Raw genomic sequence first — 23,520 nt, forward strand, 5'->3', positions numbered from 1 at the left:
CCTTCATGTACTTTATTATTGTATTAAAACTGAGATAAAATTAACTTCTAACTTTATCTCAGTCTTAACTATGGAGACTTGCTGGTCCAGGGATCCCCTTCCTTGGGACTCTTAAAAAAACAAACAAACAAAAAACCCCATTAAGATTGTGAGCCCGCTAGGTACAGAAAAAGTACCTGTATATAATATATAAAGCACAGAAAGGCGGTATATCAAATCCCTTCTTCCCACCCCCCACCTGACTTAGGGCCTCTTTTATCAAGCTGTGCTAGCGGCTCCTGGTTCGGTAATGCCAACAAAGCCCATTCACTTTAAATGGGCTCAGTCGGCATTGCTACATAGGAACTGCCCTGAGTCCCCTAGCACTTGCCACAGAGAACTTTAACCTTCACTTCCAGTTTGTTCATCAGAAATAATTCTTTATACAGTTCTATTCCCATGCTAATGGTACAAAGATTAGTGTACTTCCAGTACAGCAGTGTTTTTGTGTGCAAGGATCTTACCAAATCATAAGTAATTGGTGCATAAAAAAAGTCAGCACTAAACTGGAAGTAAACTATGAGATTAACGCAGTTTACTGTATCCAGGCCAAATATTTTTATTGTGGTAAAGGTGCATTTTTTATGTTTTTTGTCTTTGAAATGAATGGCTGCATTTGAAAACATATATAGCCCTCCTTCCTGATACTGTAGAATATAAAATATATTTGTTTTCTTCTGCTGTGCTGGCATAGAATATTTATTAATTTGCTGGTATATTGCTTTTTCTTGCTTTCCTAGGGTTAACATAACCATCTCTTTACTTTTCTTCCTGGCAGAGAATGACAGTTCGGGATGTGTATTATTACATACGTCTAGAAAAGTAAGTCATCATATTTGAAGCAATTATTTTTTTCCTCCCCCTCCTCCCTATAGCGCCTGCAGTTGTAAACTAACAGCAGAGTGTGGTGATCATGTTGCTTCGCTGTGGGATGCAACAGCAGCCTCCTGTGGTTTAAATTGACTGCAATAGAGCTAATTGCGAGTAGCCAGGGGACATTACCGACTGCCTGGAATTATAGCTGCTAGCTCTAAATGTGGTAGTTTTATCAGGATTGAGGTCTTTTTGCTTAAAAGAAATTGTCATTAAATTACTTTCCACAAATCAATTCAGAGACTAGTGGGTTATGTCCCTCTACCAGCAGGTGGAGATAGAGAACTTCAGAGGTTTGCTATATGTAGTCGTGCAGCAGCCTGTTCCTCAGTGTTCTCTCTAGCAAGTGGAGGGTCATAACTGTGCAGCTCAGGATTGACTGGCTCCATTCTTGTCCTCCGGGATTTAGTGGTAGCCTGGTCTTTGGGGTTGAGGCATCCTGTGTTAGGGTGAACTCGGTGTTGCCGGGTCCCCTCCCTTTCTCCCCCCCCCCCCCCCCCCCGGTGCATGAGCTTGTGAAGCTTGAGTTGTAGCCATTTGCTTCCTCTCCTGCCTCTCTAAAACAAAATAATAATAATATGAAGCAAAAAAAAAATCAAAGTGGACCCAGTGGCAAGCGACGGAGCGCTGAGTTAAGGCAGCAAGCAGTCTATGGGGGGGGGGGGAGGGGGCGTCGGCGCCCTCAGTGTCTCAGCAGGAGGGGCACTTCCCAGCTTATGTCAAATCCTTCGGAGTCTGTGAAGTGCTGCTCCCGGTGCGTATTCAAACACGATTCTTGGATGTGTTTGAATGCGCAGGGTACCCTGCTGATGGAGTCAGCTGAGTGGCCCGGTATGGAGGGCAGTATGATGTCGGAATCTGTTTTGGCAGTAACATCAGGCATTTCTGTGATGTGCGCTTCTGCTGGAAGTTTTTTTTTTTTTTCTGTGGAGCAGCATGCAGCATCTTCAGCTGAGATAGACCAAGCTAGGCTAGAGCAGCTCCATCTTTCCCTGGATCCGGGTCCGTTGGAGGAAGCTACAGGGGATTCAGACTCTGATCCTATCTCCTTTTCTCCTGAATTTGTGCTGCTAATGCACAAAACATTTTCTACCATCCTCCCAGGGGTTTCAGCTGCGTTTGGAGTATCTGCAGCACTCGGATGAGGCCTCTGAGGCGTCAGACGTGGCAGTTTCTCAGGGGATTCCCTTCCAGCAGCCACAGAGGCTCTTGAAGATGGGGAGTTGCCACTGGATAAAGGGGACGACCCCATGGTGGCAAGGCTTTTTCTTAAGGAGTAGCTAAGCACTAATTGCCCGGGCCCTGGAGGTTTTAAATATATCTTCCCCGGATGCTGCGCCGAGACTGTCGGCCACACTCTCTATTATGTTTGGCACAAAGAGACCCCAAAAGACCTTTCATATTCATGAGGCCATGAAGGTCCTCATTTTGGTGCAGTGGGACTCGCCAGATCCTGGCCTTCGGGTGGCGTGGGCCTTGGTGCATCTTTCTCAGCTGTGTCAGAGGAGCTGGCATCCTTATTTTTGCCCACAGTGGACTCTGATCATGGCGGTCACTAAGAAAACCACCTTATCTGTGGAAGGGGGCACAGCCCTTAAGGAACCTCAGAACCGGAAGTTAGAATCTTTCCTCATGATGTTCTTTGAGGTGGTGTGCAGGTCTTATGTTGCCTGAGCCTGTCTCTCCTGGGTCCAGAAAGCGTCTTCAGCCAATGAGTTAATGGCCTCCTTGCCGGATCTGGAGTCTGGCCTGGCCTTTTTGGCGTACCTCCTTTATGATTTCCTTCAAGCTGCAGCCAAAGAGATTTCATTGGCGGTGATGGCTCGCCGCTGGATGTGATTGCAGCATTGGGCTGCCGATATGGCCTCGTCGTTCCTGAGGTGATTAACTTTTCAGTGCAAATTGCTGTTCAGGGAGGATCTAGAAAAGCTTGTGAAGGCCCTTGGGGATTCCAAAAGGGGCAGCGCCTTCCCGAGGATAGGTCCCGAGAGACTGACCAGGCTGGAGTTTCTCACTCCCAATTCCTGGAGGTTAAGCATTATCGTCCAGGTCATTCAGGGTCCTTTCAGAGGCTGTATTTTCAGCAGAAATTGTAGCCCTTTCACAGGGAACTGTCACTCTTCTGCCTCCACCCCTAGGGCACAGTCTGCTGCTAGTGTTTCTAAGTGATGAGACCCTGGTCCATCCCATGCCAATCATTGAAGGAAGGTTGTCCCATTTTCTGGAGGAATGGGGCAGGGTAACTTCAGGCGAGTGGGTCTTGGAGGTCATCCGGGATGGTTACAAACTGAAGTTCGCCCGGCCTCTAGTGGACCTATTCTCGGAATTGCCTTGCAAGGCCACTTCCAAAGTGGGGGCATTTCAAGAGACTCTAGCCGAGTTACTCCATTTGGGGGCAGTTTGACCCTTGGACCCAGCGGATCAAAGCCTCGGCCGCTACTCCATTTACTTTGTGGTGCCCAAAAAGGGCGAGTCTCTTCGGCCCGTGCTCAACCTCAAGTTTGTGAACAAGGCCTTGAGGGTTCGTCATTTTCGAATGGTGACCCTACCGTTCGTTGTCGTGGCAGATCGGCCGGACGAGTTCTTGACCTCACTAGATCTCAGAGGCCTATTTACACATTCCCATTTGGCCTCCTCACCAGCGTTTTCTCTGTTTGTGGTGGGTCAGCTCTTTCGGTTCCAGTCCATGCCATTTGGCCAAGCAACTGCGCCTAGGACATCCAAGCTAATGGTAGTTGTCGCTGCATTTCTCCGGAAGGAGGGCATACAGGTCCATCTATACTTGGACAACTGGCTGATATGGGCGCCGTCTTATGAGGACAGCGTCCGGACGACAGAACAAGTGATCAACCTAGTGCAGTCTCTCGATTGGGTCATTAGTTTTCCCAAGTGCCATTGGATCTTCTTGCAATCGCTGGAGTACCTAGGAGTCAGTTGGAAGGCATTCTACGCCTGCCTGCACAAAAGAAGTAAAACTACATGCATGTGTTGGGATCCATGGCAGCCGCACTGGAGGTCGTTCCATGGTTCAGGAGCCACATGCGTCCACTCCAGTTGTCCCTGCTCAGTCATTGGTCCCCCCTCTTGGAGGACTACCTGATTCGGCTTTCTTGATCATAACCAAATCAGACAGCCATGCAATGGTGGCTGGAGCCTGTGAACCTGCAAAAGGGTCTGCCCCTGGGGACACTGGCCTGGGTAGTGGTAACAATTGATGCCAGCCTGTCGGGCTGGGGAGTACATTGCCTCAGGAAGATGACACAGGGCACTTAGTCCCAGGTGGAGGCCTCCTGGTCCATCAACTGTCTGGAGCTCTGCTGATTCGATTGGCACTCGGAGACTTTGCTCCTCTGATCCAGGCTCATCTGATACGGGTCTTATGAGACAATGCAATGGTGGTTGCGTATGTCAACAGGTGGGGGGGGGGGGGGGGCACCAAGAGCGCTCACCTGGCAAAGGAGGCTGCTGTCCTATGCATTTGGGTAGAGAAACATCTTCCCCTGCTTTCAACAGTGCATATTGCGGGTTCAATGAATGTATAGGCAGACTTTCTCAGTTGGAACCCACTGGATCCGGGGGTGTGGGAGCTGTCACGCTGAACTTTGCGCAGATCATGAGGCGCTGTGGACTCCCGGTCCTCGACCTCATGGCCAGGAGAAACAATGCAGAGGTTCCCCCACTTCTTTTTTTTTTTTTAATTTTATTTTATTATTATTTAAACAATATACAAGTTGTAGTAACAACATACGTGTGGAAACACAGAGATCATGTAAAGAAAAATAAATATCTGGACCAACAGGTCTCAAACAAAAAATATTATAACAACAATCCTATCTCTTTCTCAGACCTCAATCTTCAAAGGGGGGAAAGGTGGTGAAAATCTTATAGGAGAGATTAATAAAAGAAAACATTGTCTAGATGTCAGTGGCTTTACTTCTGATGTTTCTCGCTATTTCTAATAATTATTCTCAATTTACAGTGGGGGAAATAAGTATTTGATCCCTTGCTGATTTTGTAAGTTTGCCCACTGACAAAGACATGAGCAGCCCATAATTGAAGGGTAGGTTATTGGTAACAGTGAGAGATAGCACATCACAAATTAAATCCGGAAAATCACATTGTGGAAAGTATATGAATTTATTTGCATTCTGCAGAGGGAAATAAGTATTTGATCCCCCACCAACCAGTAAGAGATCTGGCCCCTACAGACCAGGTAGATGCTCCAAATCAACTCGTTACCTGCATGACAGACAGCTGTCGGCAATGGTCACCTGTATGAAAGACACCTGTCCACAGACTCAGTGAATCAGTCAGACTCTAACCTCTACAAAATGGCCAAGAGCAAGGAGCTGTCTAAGGATGTCAGGGACAAGATCATACACCTGCACAAGGCTGGAATGGGCTACAAAACCATCAGTAAGACGCTGGGCGAGAAGGAGACAACTGTTGGTGCCATAGTAAGAAAATGGAAGAAGTACAAAATGACTGTCAATCGACAAAGATCTGAGGCTCCACGCAAAATCTCACCTCGTGGGGTATCCTTGATCATGAGGAAGGTTAGAAATCAGCCTACAACTACAAGGGGGGAACTTGTCAATGATCTCAAGGCAGCTGGGACCACTGTCACCACGAAAACCATTGGTAACACATTACGACATAACGGATTGCAATCCTGCAGTGCCCGCAAGGTCCCCCTGCTCCGGAAGGCACATGTGACGGCCCGTCTGAAGTTTGCCAGTGAACACCTGGATGATGCCGAGAGTGATTGGGAGAAGGTGCTGTGGTCAGATGAGACAAAAATTGAGCTCTTTGGCATGAACTCAACTCGCCGTGTTTGGAGGAAGAGAAATGCTGCCTATGACCCAAAGAACACCGTCCCCACTGTCAAGCATGGAGGTGGAAATGTTATGTTTTGGGGGTGTTTCTCTGCTAAGGGCACAGGACTACTTCACCGCATCAATGGGAGAATGGATGGGGCCATGTACCGTACAATTCTGAGTGACAACCTACTTCCCTCCGCCAGGGCCTTAAAAATGGGTCGTGGCTGGGTCTTCCAGCACGACAATGACCCAAAACATACAGCCAAGGCAACAAAGGAGTGGCTCAGGAAGAAGCACATTAGGGTCATGGAGTGGCCTAGCCAGTCACCAGACCTTAATCCCATTGAAAACTTATGGAGGGAGCTGAAGCTGCGAGTTGCCAAGCGACAGCCCAGAACTCTTAATGATTTAGAGATGATCTGCAAAGAGGAGTGGACCAAAATTCCTCCTGACATGTGTGCAAACCTCATCATCAACTACAGAAGACGTCTGACCGCTGTGCTTGCCAACAAGGGTTTTGCCACCAAGTATTAGGTCTTGTTTGCCAGAGGGATTAAATACTTATTTCCCTCTGCAGAATGCAAATAAATTCATATACTTTCCACAATGTGATTTTCCGGATTTAATTTGTGATGTGCTATCTCTCACTGTTACCAATAACCTACCCTTCAATTATGGGCTGCTCATGTCTTTGTCAGTGGGCAAACTTACAAAATCAGCAAGGGATCAAATACTTATTTCCCCCACTGTAAGTTTTTCCTATCTACAAAACCCTGTAATTGTTCAGGATCATAAAAAATATACTTGTTATTCAAATATTTGACAATACATTTACAGGGGTAGGCGAGTAGAAATGAAGCTCCCATTTCTCTCACTCTATCCCTTTGTAACAAGAATTTTCTACGTCTTTCCTGAGTTACTCTAGTAACGTCAGGATAAATCCATATTCTTTGACCATAAAATGGTTTCTGAAAATTTTTAAAGTATAATCTCATCAATGAACTTAAGTCTTGCTCAAATATTAAGGAAATAATTAAAGTTCCACGAGTTGTCACTTCAGTTATGGATTCTTCCAATATAGCCGTTAGATTCTGAAGATCTATTTCATTACCCTCTTGTGCTGGTTCATTCTTCTTTGTCAATATTTTTAAATAATAAATTTTGTTGCATGGAGGGATAGCTTGAGATGGTAAGTTCAGATTCTCAGTTAGATATTTTTTAAATAAATCATTTGGAGATATCCCAGGTATTATGGGGAAGTTTATAACTCTAAGAGTCAATCTTCTATTGAAATTTTCTAACTGTTCCATTTTTCTATGAAGCAAAAGTTTATCTTTTATCAGTGAATCAGCCGTAATCTTAATACTTTTTATTTCCTCATAATTCTGGGATATTTTAGCCATTGTCTCTGAACGTACCTTATCAAAGGATTCCGTTAACTGAGTCATTTTTGTCCCAATTGAAGTAGTTTCTCGAACGGATTTAGAAACAATTTGTTTTAGATCCTGAAGCGCTTTCCAAATTGAAGTCAACGTTATTTCTTCCATGCTTTCTTCCGTCGCAAACTCAAGAAAGGCACTGTCGGACTGAATGTTAGCTTCAACGCCTTCCGTTGCTTCGAACAGACCTTGCTCTTTCCTTTGTGTTGCCGGGCATGGAGGTGGAATAATCTCTGGGGGCGAGAGAGAGATGTCCAAACCCTGGGGCGTCGGCGCTCCTACGACGGCGTCCATCGCGGGTCTCGCCTCTCCAACTTCGCGAGATTGGTTTACTACGAAGCGCTCCAGTGTTTGCTGCCGCGGAGACGATGTCCTGGCCACCGGCAGTTGACCCCTGGTAATCGCCTTTCTTTTGGTGTGAGGCATTGTAAGTAACCAAACTTTTTTTTAGGAAATATTATTTCAAGGCAGCAGGAGCGTCTCGTGTATGCGTTAGATCGCCATCTTGCCACCGGAGGTTCCCCCACTTCTTCATCAGAGGCAGAGATGTTGGATCCGAAGGGATCAATGCACTTCCAACCTTGGCCCACATCACTCTTCTCTATGCCTTCCCACCATGGCCTATGGTGGGACAAGTTGTGGGCGCATTGCCGAGCACCCGGGGCAGGTGATCTTGGTAGCCCTGGATTGGCCCAGGTGTCCATGGTACGCAGACTTAATCTGCCTGCTGATCGATCAGCCTCTGCATGGGCTGCTAATGCAAGGTCACATGGCCATGGAGGATTCATCCCCATTTGACTCTTGAGAGGGCTCGCTTAAGAAGAAAAGGTTTTACGGACAAGGTTATTACTATGCTATAGGCGAGGAAGCGATCCTCTTCCATGACCTATGTGCGGGTCTGGTGTACATTTTGAGTCTGGGTGCTCGGCGGTAGGACGTTCAGCTCCTTCGGCCTCAGTGACCTCTATCCTAACCTTTTTTCAGGATGGTCTGGACATGTCCTTGCCCTGGCCTCGCTGAAGGTTGTAGCCACATTGGCATGCTTCTGGGGCCGTCTACAGGGTGCTTCTCTGGATTCCCACTCAGACATAGTGCGCTTCTTCCGTGAGGTAAGCCATCTCCAGCTGCCACGTCTGCCCGTTCTTCCATCTTGAAATCTCAATCTGGTGCTGTGTGCTCTGCAGAGGCCTCCCTTTGAGCCATTGGACTCTGTCAGTAAAAGATCTCATGCTCAAAATAGTCTCTTTGGTGGCCATCTGATCATCTTTTTGTTCTTCATGCAGATCGCAGGAAAGGTGACATGGCTTCGAAAGCCACGGTGGCCCGGTGGCTCAAAGCAGGGCCGCTGAGAGACTGAGCTGGGCCCGGGGCAGGGCCGCTGCCACTGCAGCCACCCCCCCCCCCCCCTCCAATGATTGCCACCGCCCCCCTCCTGATCGTCGCCTCTCCCACCCCCCCCCCCCCCCCCCATTCCCCCAGGATCACCGCTGCTGCAACTGAGGTACCTTTGGACTGGCGGGGATCCTGAGGCCCCGCCAGTGGAAGAATCTGGTGCTGCTCTTCACTCCATGCCTGCCCTGCCCCTGCGGCCGCTTTTTTCTCTCATCGTGCATGCTCAGTTTCAAAAATGAGCATGCGCCTGAGGGGGAAAAGCAGCCGATCAGCACAGCGGTAGAAGCAAATGAAGAGTAGCGCTGAAGGGGGGCCTGACACTGAGTTTTCTCTCTCCTGCTCCTTTTGGGTCCCAATCACTCGAGGTCCGTCAGGAGCAGAACAGAGACAGAGACACCCCAGTGCCGGGCCTGGGGAATTGTTGCCTCCATCTCAGCTGAAAGCACATTCCACCAGAGCACAGGCTACTTCTTTACCGAGTACCATTTCATTTTGTTGGATGAGATTTATAGGGTGGCCACTTGGTCGTCGGTGCGTGTGTTCTCAAAACATTACAGGATTGATGTATTGGCACTTAAGGATGCGGCTTTTGGAGCTTTGGTTCTGGACGCTGGGGTGTCATTGGCCTGCCCCATTTGAGGACTGCTTTGGTACATCCCACAAGTCTCTGGATTGATCTGTGGAATTTTATGGAAGGTAAAATTAGTCCTTAACTAATAATTTTCTTTCCATTAGTCCCAACAGATCAATCCAGAGGGCCACCCTTTTTTGTGTTCTTGTTCCTGCAGGTGGCCCATTCTGTTGTGACACGTTGAGTTCCAAAAAAAACAAAACTTCTTTATGCTAGTATCAAGTGCCTTATGTGCTTTCTCCTGCAGAAGCGGTTCAGGGGCCTCCATGGCCTTTGTAGAGGCAGGAGAGGAATATTCTGTGGTAGTTTTTCATTTTTCTTCCTCTGCTTTGGTATCAACAATACTGAGGTTCAGGCTGCTGCACGTGACCACATATAGCAAGCCTCTGAAGTTCTCAATATCTCCACCTGCGGGTAGAGGGACAAAACCCACAAGTCTCTGGATTGATCTGTTGGGACTAATGGAAAGAAAATTATCAGATAAGGACTAATTTTACCTTAGCAATAAGGGATGGGTTTTTGCTTTTTATTTTCTTATTCTATATGTATTAATATATATTTAATTGTAATTATCTGTATAGCGTATTCTGTATAATCTAAGTCTGGTTAGTTGTATGTTTCTTTCTTTTCAGGTAGCTAAAAATAAACTTTTCACTCATTTTTGTTAGTGTACCCTTGCAAATGCTTAGGTTTAGTGGGATAAAGTATGTATTTTATGACTCAGAACAGCTAAAATCCTTTCTGGATATGAAACAGTTTAATGTAGAATTGGATAAATGATCTGTGACGAATTACACACACAAACCGCATTATGTATATTTGTGTTATTCACCTGTATATAACGCCACTAAATTGTGACTCCCCCCTCTAGTTGAGGTCTAAGAAAGCATGTACAATTTTTCTTTTTGCTTATTTCTTTAATATTTATATTATGCTGTTTTTCTGTAACAAGTGATATGCTTATAAGAAATTGGGAAATCTTATAAATAATAAAAAAAAATAATAAACTTTTCACTTTTCTTGACGAATTCATATTTACTGAGGTCCATATTCAAAACTTCCCTGAACATGAAAGTTATTTGGGTACCTTAATCCAGATATTCAGTGGCACTTACTTTGATACATAGGTTGCTGAGCATATCTGGATAAAGTTATCCAGTTACAAAAGGCAGCTACTGCTGCTGGAATTCTGCACACACACACACACACACACACACACATACACACACAAAAAATCAAGATTCTGCGCTCAAACATTTTTGCAAGTTTATTTGTAATAATTGAATCAATATTACAGGCCCTTCGCACTATACATAGATACATCCATATTTTTCCCAGCCTGCCTCCCAGTACCCATAGCATCCACCTTTTTTTACAGCCCTCCTCTGTGCACCTACACACCATATTCACCAAGTGATATCTGGTAAAATGCCATGGTATTTTGGTCAAGTTTTTATATCGGGAAGGTCTTTAAGATCAGATTTCTCCAAATGCCCTAGTTTGCAATTGGTATCTTTAGTACATTATGTCTTTACTCAGGTCTCAACTTTCTCTATAGCGGGAACGTTATTGTGGAATGCCTTGCCAGGTCAGCTTCGCTTAAGTTCTAGTTTCCAGCAATTTAAGAAACTACTAAAAACACAATTTTTTGTTCAAGCCTTTTGTTATGTAGTACAGCTTTGGAAATTATGACAGCAGCACTTTGTGTTATATTTTTGTTAATTTAGGATATTTGTTTATATTGGTATGTGTGTTTTTATAGAATCCGCCAAGTTTAGAGGTGGGTTAGAAGTGTTTAAAATAAATAAATATTTTTTTTCCGCAACCCTCCGTGCCACCCATACAGCATCCACCTTTTTTTTGCAGCTTCCCTCCCCTCTCTTCCATCCACAGCATTCACCCTTTTTTTTTTGCAGCTTCCCTCTCCTCTCTCCCTCCCTGCACCCCCACATAGCATCCACTTTTTCTTTTTTTACAGCCCCCTTCTCACACCTACACACTATCCTTTTATTTTTTTTTAGCTGCCTCTGCACTCACCCATGAGGAGGAGGAGGAGCTGCATTGGGAATATATCTTTGGGACAGGAAAGAACCCCTTTGTCTCCTGTCTGCTACTGCTGCTCTGGGCCAGTGTCGCTGCTTTTTCCAAATGGCCACAGAGACTTCCTGCAGCAATCTCATGAGATTACCGCTTGAAGTCTTGGCAGTCCCAGCCAGAGAGTGGCGGCAGCAGGCAGGAAACAGTGGAGTTCTTTCCTGCCCCCAAAGAGGCCACTAGACCTCCAGGGCATGCTCAGGTAGGCCTGTGGAGGGTCCACCGAGGCTCGGGGAGCAATGGGGGAACCAGCCAATCAGCACTGGGGAAGAGGAAGGGGGCAGTTAGCTGGCTCCCCTCAGAGCACAGGTTCTGCGCAAAAATGTTGAATTATGCGCTGCTTGGGAACTCTGTGCTCCAAAGTCATGCAGAATTCCTGCAGGACTAGACGACTGTTTATCCAGTTAGTGTTATCCTGGAAACTAATCACCTGGCTTTTTCTGTCTAAATTCTGTATAGGCAATGATTTGACTTGCCAGTAAGGTGGTAAGTTGGGGGTGGGGAGGGGAATTTAAACTACATGGGATTGCTTGAATAAGGGGAGAAGTCATCAATGTGGGCTGCTGTTAGGGTTAATTTACTGTTAACCCCAGTTATTAGTAGTTAGGTCTCATTGCATAAAATGGAACCTGTGCTAAAATAGCACAAGTTAGTGGTGAAAGGATATCTTAACAGCAGCCCATGTTGATAATTATACCCCTAACTGCAAAGGTTAGTCAGACAAACCATTTTAATATTGACCTTATAATGAATATTAGTAATTTATCAGTTGACCTCATTTTCGATAGTACTGTGGAGGGCAGTTCCATGGTATGTTAGATCAGGGAAACAGATCTGACATGCCATTAGTAAGGAACACAGCAAATTACTGTACCATCAGTTTTATTACTCATTGGTTGCAGTGGTTTTAATTGTGTGACTTGGGTCAGTCCTGCTGCTCAGTACATTTTGAGGCTATACCTCATTCCATTTACTAGATTTATCAGACTTAAGATGCACCAAAATTTTTGACAAAGAAATTAACAGAAAATATTACCTTGGCTATGGCCCAAAAGAATCTATTTGTCTTAGTATGTCTGTATATTCAGGAGTCTAAATTTTTGCAGCCAGCTCTCTCCTCTCCTCTCTTCTGCCTTGTAGCTTCCTCACCTGTGTTGTTCTTTCCTTCTCTCTTGCTTCCTGCCAAATAAGTTATTACCAGAATTATGTCAAAATATAAATGAGATGAACAGTATTGAGTATAATTATTGGTGACATCCCAGTAGTAGTATATACCTCATAAAAATTTATGAGGACAGCACACGTGACTTGCATGATAAAGCACATAGCTCAAACTTTGCCCTCTGTATTCTCCTTTGTCGCCCTGTTGTAATATATCAAAGATTTAAAATGCAGCTTACAAGAATACATTCTTGGCATCCTTTTAGAAACTCTTATAAAGCTTGCCACTAGATGTAATGACCAAAGCAGTGAAAAAGGCTTAGTTTTCCACACAATTGCACCACAGAAAATCGTTTGGGCTTGCTCTGATTTAGCTCCATTGGCCTTACATTTGTTTTCCCCAGTTGTTACGGATATCTTGAAGGAAATGGGGAATACAGTTCAGTACTTCATTCCTGTAATAAATTTCATCTATGCAGTGACTCATTGAGAGCAGGGTCTTGGAATGATCACCTCGAGGTATAATGATAATTAAAGGTTTCAGCATCATTGTGATAGGACTTTTGATTTAGGATCTGCATGGAGGGGCAGTTTTCCAGTGTGAGCTGGAAGAATTTGTGAGACTGTAATCTAATCTTTTATTTCGTGTGTATACAGTATACTTAAATGTTATTAATGCTATCACATTCGTGCTTTGCCCCCCTCCAAAGAATTCAGTATTTTGTGAGATATTAACCTAGAAAATGCTCACAAATATTCACTTTTAAAACACACCACAACTTATCTATAGAAATGCTCCCTTTAAAAAAAAAAAAAAAATCTTGTGGCATATGTTGCCCTAATGGGAGAATAGCTGGATATAAGATATGTTGAAACGTTAAAAAAAAAACTAAAATACACTTGGGGCCCAATCTCTCTATATAAAAGGCAACACCAACATTCTATGAAGCCTCCAGACGGAAGTGTGAAGGGGGAGAGATATCCGGTTTCCCCATGAGTGTCTGCCCCGCCCTCTCTGTAACACAAACAGTCAGTGAAGGAAAACAGCAGAGCACGAAATCAAATCACTGGCTCTGTAACAGTGAAGGATTCAGAGGGGGGAGGGGAAAGAGGCCAGAGGGCAGGGACACACACACTCCCACATGCACACAGAAGAAAACATTGCTAGCCCCCGTTTCATTTGCATCAGAAACAGGGCTTTTTTACTGAAGGACTCAGAGGGGGGAGGGGAGAGATGGCAGAGGGCAGGGACACACACACTCCCACATGCACACAGAAGAAAACATTGCTAGCCCCCGTTTCATTTGCATCAGAAACGGGGCTTTTTTACTAGTTTTATGATAAAGCATCTATGTGATCTTTATTTATTTATTTATTTATCTATCTATCCTATTTCCAAATATTTTATTAATTTCCAAGAATACAAATAACAGGAAAACAATGATGGAAAAACATAGGAAGCAAGAAACACAACAGGTGGGAAAGGAAAAAAGAGAAAGGAAAGAAGAGAAAAAAGGAGGGGAAAGCATCCAGGTGTTTAACAAATAAGTCCTTTGTACTGGTTTAAGGTGTGGCCTGAATAGTTTGGAGGTAGTTGTCCAAAATAGACCAAATTTTTTTCTTAGATACTATCATCCGACTTTTTGCAGCCATGGCGAGCTCAAACTTCTGATGCTGCAGGACTGTATTCCTTATTTATTTATTTTAAACACTTCTAACCTGCCTATAAACTAGGCGGTTTCCATAAAAACATACATACCAATATAAAACAAGAAACATCTTCAATTAGCAAAAACATAGCTGCCTATGCACCTTTATTCAAATAGGCTCCCACAGCAGCCCTAACAGCATGCAAATGCCATCACACACCTGCTCTGAAATTAGTGTAAATATACACAAATTTTGTTTTATAAAACGCATGCATACGTTGTAACTCTTCCATTTAACTCAAATGACACTCCCAGGAGTGCCTGCACAATCTTGTCATGCTCATAAAGGTGCAGAAGTGGCAATTCAGTTTATATAAGGCTTGTTCAGCGTGTACAGCCCTTTATAACATTACCCCCCTTAAGGTATCAAGAAGATCAAATCATAATAAATCTTTGAACTAAGGAGGCAAGTATCATTCTAGCGTCTAACACAAAATAAAAACCCAGCTATAAGCACCCAGTTCAGTGTCCTGTTTTTTATTTTTGCTGACATAAGCCACTGTATGCTGTGTATCTGTATACTGTAGCAGGTCCGATGTGGAGTATTTTACACATTTTCTATCAAAAGAAACTGGTAAACTGATCGGAATTGTTCTTAGTGTCTCAAACAGTGAGCAAAGGCGCATCCACATGATACGTAAGAACCCGGAAATAAACTTTTCTTAAGTTCTTTATAATTAAAAGTGCTTTTTTCTTGTTAAAATCTAATCATGCATGTAATCTTCCACCCAGTGGCGTAGCTATGGGGGCCTTGGTGGCCCAGCACCTCCCCCCCCCAAAAAACCTGGTAGCCTGTCAAGTGCCTGGGTTTTGGGCACTACTGGTTGCTCTCCCACTCCCTGCTTCAACCGTCATGCTGTCTCCTGTTCTCAATCTAACTGCCTTGGTCAGCTCTCTCCTATTCCCTTTCAGCTCCCAGCAGCGTTGCCGTCTTTAATTTTCTAGGTCGCTGGCAGCGTCAATGAGGTAGGCACACTGCGTTTGGTGGCCCGGAAGCTTTCCCTCTGCTGCAGTTTCCTGTCCTGCATAGACGGGACGCTGTTACAGAGGGAGAGCTTCTGGGTGCCACCTAAGGCTATGTGCTTACCTCCATCATGGTGTCAGTTGGCTGGAAAATGAAGAAGGCAGTGGTGCTGGGAGCTGGAACTAAGGGAGCGAGTAGGAGAGAGCTGACCAAGGTGGTAGACAGCTGAAGCCCATGAGGTTAGTTTCCCTTTCCCTCTCTTCCATGCACCCATCATCCCCGTTACCCCACACAAAGCAAGCAAATCTAAGAACATCTCTATCCATGTTGTCATTCTTTATTGTTGGTGGCATTCTTATTTGATCTCGTTTATATTTTCCAACATGCCAGCTTGTGCAGCATATGGATGTACACAGAGGAAGTATTGGTTTCATCAGTTAGATTAGCAATTGGTTCTAATTGTAATTATTGTGCAATTTGGAGAGGCTAGTTATTGGGACTCACTGTATGCTGATGTTTTCACCTAGTAAAGGGCCACCAAAACAGACACTGAATATCAGGTGCTTAACAATCAGACTTACTATTTATAAGTACAGTTAAAAAAAAAACATTAATTAGGTTGAGACCTCGGAGCATTTAACATCTTTTTTTTTTCCTGTGCCTACATCAAAAGAAAAAGATGGCATGTGGGAACTTGCTCCTTTTGTTTTGTGGATTGCAGTGGTATACAATAAAAACGCACTTGCCTTTTTAAAAGTACTATTCTTTCACAGAGGAAGGTATAGAATAATGAGGGAAGGGTTTCCTTCATGCAGAACTGTCCAGATTCAGTCTAAAATGTGCCAGTATTGGCCAGTTCAGCACACTATTAGCTGCCAAGTTCATACATAGTTAATTATGTTCATACATAGTTAATTTATGTTCAATGGAAAATAAATCTGTTGGCTCAGGCTGCTTGCTATGTGAAATTTCCATCACTGTTTCATTATTGCTACCAAGTATTACATATTAAGGTCATTTGCTTTAAACTTTGTTTTAATTCATTTATCCAGTCCTTACATGCATTTGGTTTTGCTTTTTAAACCCAAAGGTGAATCCTAAGGGTGGTTGCCAATTAGGTATAAACGGTGTTGCTTCTTACTTTACTTGCCTTGGGACTGCTTTGGGTCCTACTGATCTGGACATCTGCTGTCTAGGAGTTTGGAAGATGGAAAGGAGAAAATAAAGTTAAGGTTTAGATATGCTCTGTAGAAACTGTTGTTTACTTTGTAGTGTGTGTATGGATGCCTGTTCTGGTGTGTGCATGATTATACATATGGCTATGATTTCTGAACATGTGACATCATTAGGCAGGCTTTTAAATGCTCAGTTGGGCATATATGCTAATCTCAACCTTGTTAAATGTTTCAGACGTATCCATCTACTTGCTCCCATGATATAATTGAATTCTATTATTCTGTTCCACTGTATTTTCAAATGTACAACTAACTCAAAATAACCTGTTCCTTAGCTAGTGTTTTTCCCTATCCCCTCTCTAGTATTACCATATTGAAAATGCGACCATGCCTCTGTGGTTATGTTCCACTAATAAGTTAAATGATTAACTGGCTTTCTTGAAAGGATTATAGAACCTTTGGGTGCATGAGTAGGAACACTGTCAGGAACTCCAGGGAGAGAAAGCAGTAGAACCAGAGGAAGGAACAAGAAGACTTATTTTATTAATACAGCTTATTAAGGCATTTTATATTTGTTAAACAGCAAATTTGAGGAATATGCACCACTGCAGTAATTATTTTCCAGGGTACTGTGATGTATGTAGATTCAAGTCTACTATAATGGCAAAGTTTAAGGTTTGGGATAATACAGCTTCATTTAAAAATGTCAGTGTCTTCAGTGTTTCCTTAAGTGTGCATCTAATTTATGTTGATGCAGGACAGACTGTTTACTTAGGAATCCATTATCAAGTGCACTCTAAGGCATTATTTAGGAGTATACCAAGCACTATTCACACCTATAGGCCTAGTGCCCCCCCCCCCCCCCAAATGTCAGGTCTGGCTATGCCCCTGGTTCCAGCTGAAAGCTAGGTGTAACATATAAGGGATACAATACACCCCTCCCCCCTTACTGATCAGTTTACTTGGTCGATAGCAAGAGGTCGAATATCAAATCATAGTGCTGGTATTATGTGTAGTTTTAGGATGCTTGAGGATGTGACTGCTTATATGCTGCTTTTTGTTTTTCCTGAGTGCAGTACCTAAAATTAAAGAATTTTGAGGAAGAAGTGAGAGCACACCGTGATCTTGATGGATTCCTGGCAAGAGCCATCATAATACTGGATGAAACGGCGACCTCCCTGGATGACGTTCTGCGAGAGATGCTGAAACGTTTTGCTGAAGATTCAGATAATGCAGAGCCAACCTGCAACTTTGAGAAAATCATGAGCACTTTATTCACTGATTCAGGGACGCCCAGAGAAGGGAATGGTAATCCACAACTGAATTAAGGCTTTATCCAAATGCTTTCTAATCTTTCTCCAGGCACTGAGGGAAAGGGTGAAATAGGTGTACTAAAGGGTTTTTTTTTTCAATTTGGTGTTGATCAAGAGCATAATCCTTGATCATTCTAGTGTTTTGTTAAGAATTGTGTTTGTCGTCTCTTACCTACTTTGGTTTTTTGTGTGATCTTGTCAGAGATAAATAAGTGAAAACTTTAAGGGGGAAATTCTATAAAGTGGCACCTAAATGCAGGCACAACAAAGGAGTACACTTAACTTTGAGGCCCTTTTACAGAGCGGCAGTATACCCAATGCGGGCTTACCGCACTGTACGTTTGAACTACTGCCGGCCCAATGTGAGCGCCGGCAGTAGTTCCAACCTCGGCGTGCGCTATTTGCCGCCCTAGGGAAAATAGCTAGCTACTTAGTGTGTCGCTATCCCTGTGGTAATCGGGCAGTTCAGCGCACTATCTGGCTACTGTCGAGTTAGCGCAGGAGCCCTTAACGCCACCTCAGTGGTTGGCGTTAAGTTCTCTCCCTGCATGGCCATGCGGTAGGTGAAATCTTACCACATGGCCATGCCATTTTTTGGCCCTTTTACCCGCTGCAGTAAAGGGGGCTGCAGTGCGTGGCAAAAACAGCCCCCGACGCTAGCACAGGGCCCTTTTTACCGCAGCTTGGTAAAAGGATCCCTGAAATTCTGTAATGGCATTTAGGGCATGTCTAATACATAACAGAAATATAGCGCAAAGCTGCTTTGAGGTGCTAAAGTTTAAGCACAACAGCTTTCGTCAGGTCAATGGCAGGCATAAGCTGGCGTGCTTAAGTGTGCCTTGCAGTGCATGCATTGCTGGGCAGAACTCCCGTGGCACACCCACACTCCACTCACCCTTACATCCCATTTGCTGTTATGCGCCCTGCGACTAACATGCCAATTTTATTGAATAGTGCCTAGCACATATATGTGCTTAATCACCAATTAAAGGCACCAATCCCTCACATATGTGCTTGTATTCTATAAATTTTGGTGCGCAGTTGGTGTCTTAGGCGCTACTTATAGAACTGATTTTTAAGAGTCTACATATAAGTTCAAAGTCTGTAGGTATTTGTTGCCCACAGACTTTACATCCGTTTTCAAAGCAAGATTTTCCCTCTGAAAATTGACTCTGGGAAAGTACCTGCACAAATTTGTGCCTGCGATTTTGCAGGTACTTCACTTATGTAAATATATACACACATTTTTGAAATTGCAATAGTCTGTGTATAAGGCATAACCCCCCACACAGGACTGCCTCCCCTATTAGTGTGTAATATAACTTCCCCCTTATGTTCCTTATAAATTGGGAAAGAGCCTAATTAAAGTAACATATTAAGGAATAATCAATTTTCTTAATACCCCTAATCACCCCACTATCATTAAAAAAACTCTCACTCTTTGCTAGAAGTGCTTCTTTTTTCTCACTTAAACACCAATTCCAAATGCAGTGGATCAAGAAATGCATATCTCAACTCTGTTACTTGGCAAAACATTTCAAAGAGAGATTTACCCCTAGGGCCAGTGCCCTAGTTCGAAGCTTAAGAAATTATTTCCTGATCATGAAAGACAAAAAAAAAACGTATGTCCATGAAAATGATATGACCTCGCTAGAAAAAAATAACTTCAATGTATTATCTGTATCTGAAGCCAACAAAAAGGATGTCACCAATGTGGCCCTATTGCTGGTTTCTCAGTAGAAGTCTCAAGTTGCATTGTCAAGTTCAGGGAAGTATAATCAACCCCACCCTTGAACTCACAACCTCTTCTCAGAGTCCTTATCTGCCAGTGTTTGGAGTTTATAACCTCTGCTGGAAGTCTGTCTCAGTAGAAAACTGTTTTGTTTCCCAGCCTTCAGTTTCATATGGGTAGGCAATTACAAAAAAAACCATTTCCCAAACTTCAATCCCTGTTTTATATGAAGACATGCTTTCGAAAATTGTCCGTTTAATGTGCAGTAGTGTCCTTAAACGAATTACTAGGCTTAATGAGCAAAGCTTCTGTGAATCCGATTTTCTTCCAGGTTGTTTTGATGGGGCTAAAATCCTAGTGGCGTAAACACTACTTTTCGTTCACTGTTTTTTATTAGGTTGTACAGATGATTCTCATGGATTTACCTTATACAGTGTAGTTGCGGAAAGAGGGCAGTGTATAACTGCATTGTAACAAAGGATGCTAGTCCTTTTTAGGTGCTATATTTGTGCATATGTCGTCTGCACAGATTTGGAGTAGGATTTATTTAATTGAATGTTTTGTGCATGAAGCATAAGATTCTGGTGGTGTGTGAGGGTCCTGTAGATTTGAAAATGTCATTGGTGTTGCAAGATAGAGCTTCACTCTGCTGTTTATCCTTATTTTATGAATATTTGCAAGGCAACTTGCAGTCTTTGAAACTTTGTAATTCTTTTTTGGTCTGTGTGAGGTGAAGACACTCACAGCAAAAGGATGACCAAGGCTTTGTTGTAGAAAGTCTTTAGAGCCCCTGAATGGTGGTAGATGAAGTAATGATGACAGGAACACATACATACTGCAGTAAAATGTTTTTAGCTACCTTAGCAGAATAAATTCACTCTTTGAAACACAAAGCCTATTTCTGTTGTCATTCAAGGGTATAGATTAGATCAGTGGTCTTCATTTATTTTTGAACTGTGGCCACTTTGGATTCTAATGAGCTTAAAGGAGAGCCGCCATATATCTTCCCATGCAGGGCCATGACACTTCTGACCAGTGCATGTCAATGACATCCACCCCCACCAGCCCACCTTTAGACTTCTTTGGGGGGGAGGGATATCCTCAAGGTTGTGACAATTTCCAAATGTATTGTCTTTTGTCTACTGAGAAATGCCTTGTCCTTCAAGCATGCAGCTCTTCTCCCTCCCTTCCTCCCCACCCTCCACTTTCCCCGTTCTGTCCTGAGTCTGAGTAAAGAAGCAGAATAGAAGGGAAAAAAAAACCTAGAAAGGCAATGGGTTTCCAGGAGCTGCCATTGGCCCCCAGGCTTTGCATTGAAGAACACTGGATTAGATTATTAATCCCCCCCCCCCCCCCCCCCATTTCTATATATAGTGCTCAAAATTGTGTGTGCAATTTAACGAGCCAAGTAGAGCCAATAATTGGGCCTGAACAATCAATAATCGGCAATAATTGGAATTAACATACGCATCTTTATAGTTTGTATTCTGTAAAGATGTGGGCGTAAGTATTGCCGCACAGATCTGAAAAGGGGGCATGGCCATGAGAGGTTTATGGGTGTTTCTAGGATTTGCACACAGTGTTATAGAATTTCAGGGGTCTGTGCCTAATTTAGGCAAGGGGATTTACATCAGGGTTCAGTTGGTGTAAATCCCTTTGCCCAAAATTGGGTGCAGATCCCAGCACTAAGTGGATGCCAAACCTGGAGCACCGTTTCTAGAATAGCACTTAACATGCATTTTATTTGGTGCCCAAATTTGGGCATCATTTATAAAATTGAGTCCTTCATGCAGTATTTTTTTCCTTTTGTCTTCATTTTAGTTTATAATTTTTGCCCAGTAGTTTCCATGTGCTTCTTTGGGCCTCAAGTTCAGTCAGAATCAGTGCTGATATCTGTCACTGAGCCTTTATCCACAGTATCTGAGAGCTACACACTAGGGTTCCTCCAATCATGAGCCTTAATCTACCCATTTAATGATGACTAATTCTCTTTCCATCTAATGCTGTAAATATTGCTTCTGGAATATTCCCTGCCCCAGTGAGCTCGAGGAGCAGAAGGTCTGACTGTGAGTCACCAAGATAGCCCTTGGTTCTTTTTTCTTTCTGTTATTGGTGTGTTACCACATTTTAGCTGCACCTGAGCAGAAAGTTATGAACTATGATCTAGAGCAAGCTGCTTAATTCAATACAGATCTAATATAGGGGCCCTTTTACTAAGCTGCGCAAAAAAATGGCCAGCGCTATCCCCAGCTCGGTTCTTTCCCATGCGCTAATGCCAGTATTCCATAATACCATTGATTGATACGTGCTAATTTTCCCGTTAGCACATGAGCACTTACTGACACCTATTTTCTAGGCCAGAATTTCCCAACCCACTCTTTGGGACATCCCTAGCCAGTCAGTGTTTCTGGATACCACAATGAATATGCATGAGATACATTTGCATACCATGGAGGTAGGGCATTCAGATGTATCTCATGCATATTCATTGTGAGTATCCTGAAAACCTTACTGGTTTGGTGTTTTCCGAGGACGGTAAGGGCTCATGCGCTAGCCACATGCTAATCGGTTAGCCTGCAGCGATTGTAGCTGTGCTAACCAATTAGCGCAGTACACGCCTACTCTCCGCCATCAGTGCTTTAAAAAAAAAATCTATTTTTTAGCATGTGAGAAGTACATGCCAATCCAAAAACTCTTCTGGACATCTGAGCATGCCCCACGGTAGTGGTTTTTAGTCTGCAGTAAGCACGCATTAGTGCTTACTACAGCTCAGTAAAAGGGTCCCATAGTCTGCCTTTTATTTTCAGTAATGCCTTATTCAGACTATGACTTGGGCAGTTGTTTTATGAAAAGAATGACATTGAATTCAAGGCTGTTTAATGTTTTCCTTTAATCGGAGACTTTCTGGGACTAATGCTGTAAAGCATGGTTTGCACATGAAAATGGAGGAAAGCAAGGAATGGGAACAGAATCAGGCTCTTCAAAACAGACCAAAGACACTCAAAATGGATTACAAATTTTAATAGAGGATGACTCAACACGGTACCTTGCGGCGTTCAGAAGTGATATTACTCGTAACACCTTTCAACGGTCTTTGTAAAGACTCCTGAAGAAGGCACTTTCAGTACCGAAATATGGTACCGTGTTGTCATCCTCTATTAAAATTTGTAATCCATTTTGAGTGTCTTTGGTCTGTTTTGAAGAGCCTGATTCTGTTCCCACTCCTCGTGGGACATTGATGTTCTTTCCACTTCTGTGGTTTTTACACATGAAAGTGGCACTTATAAAATTCCACAGCCGAATCTGTTTGTGTAAGTACAGTGATGAGTAGGCATTCATAGGGTAGCATTAAGCCTGTAAACCGCTGTGCTGCTCCTAATAGGCGATGTAGCAAAATCTAATAGATCATAAACATTTTGGGTTCAGTAGGGGCAGATGTGTACATTCATTATATACAGCATACAAATTCATGCATAGAATACAAGCATATGCTTACATCTCCTTCAGAATAGGTATGTGCATGAGAAGTTGTGCACTATTGAGATAGTTCTGGATCCCTTTTTCATAAAGGCATGTTTACACTTAAGTTGCCGTTACAAAAGAGGTGGTTTTTTTTTTTTCATATAAACACTCTCTATAAAATTCTACTGTTATGCGCTCCCCCCCCCCCAAATAAAGGGTCATTTTATAAGGGGGCATAGGTTAAATGAGCAGAAAGATGTCTATTTTGGCCCTATTTTATAAAGACACATAGAGAAGCATTTTCAAAAAAACATCCAAGTCAGAATTGGGACATCCTGCTAATAATGTCCAAGAAGGTCTATCTCACAGCTATTGTCAAACAGAAAAAAGTCTAGATTTTCTGTTCGAAAATGGCTGTGAGGTGGATGTTTTTGTGCTCAGAATATCCAAAATGAATAGCCATTTTCCAGAATGAAACGTCCAACATGACAAAAAAAACAGGGACAGAGACATCTGTCTGGCATAATTTTGAGAAAAATGGCGACAAAGACAGCCAGGCAGAGCAGAGGGGTAGCCTAGTGGTTAGTGCAGTGGACTTTAAATGAAGGACCCTGGTTCAAATCCCACTTTTAACTCTTTTATTTTGTAATTGTGAGACCTCTAGGAAAATTCTTTGTCTAGAAGAATGTCACTTTTGAGCTTATACCCAGTTACAT

The 23,520-nt window shown here is 43.3% G+C and overlaps 1 protein-coding gene across 2 annotated transcripts in view; it reads left to right on the forward strand.

The window, feature by feature from the left end:
• SLC4A11 (solute carrier family 4 member 11) overlaps positions 1-23,520 on the forward strand; it is a 357,901-nt gene that overhangs the window by 166,225 nt on the left and 168,156 nt on the right. For both annotated transcript variants that reach the window (XM_030190992.1, XM_030190993.1), the window contains exons 4-5: positions 818-861; positions 17,374-17,605. In XM_030190992.1, coding sequence (XP_030046852.1) covers positions 818-861; positions 17,374-17,605 — 276 coding nt within the window. The remainder of the gene's footprint in view (positions 1-817; positions 862-17,373; positions 17,606-23,520) is intronic.

Source organism: Microcaecilia unicolor, chromosome 2 (genome assembly GCF_901765095.1).
Source record: "Microcaecilia unicolor chromosome 2, aMicUni1.1, whole genome shotgun sequence".
Lineage (NCBI taxonomy): Eukaryota > Metazoa > Chordata > Amphibia > Gymnophiona > Siphonopidae > Microcaecilia > Microcaecilia unicolor.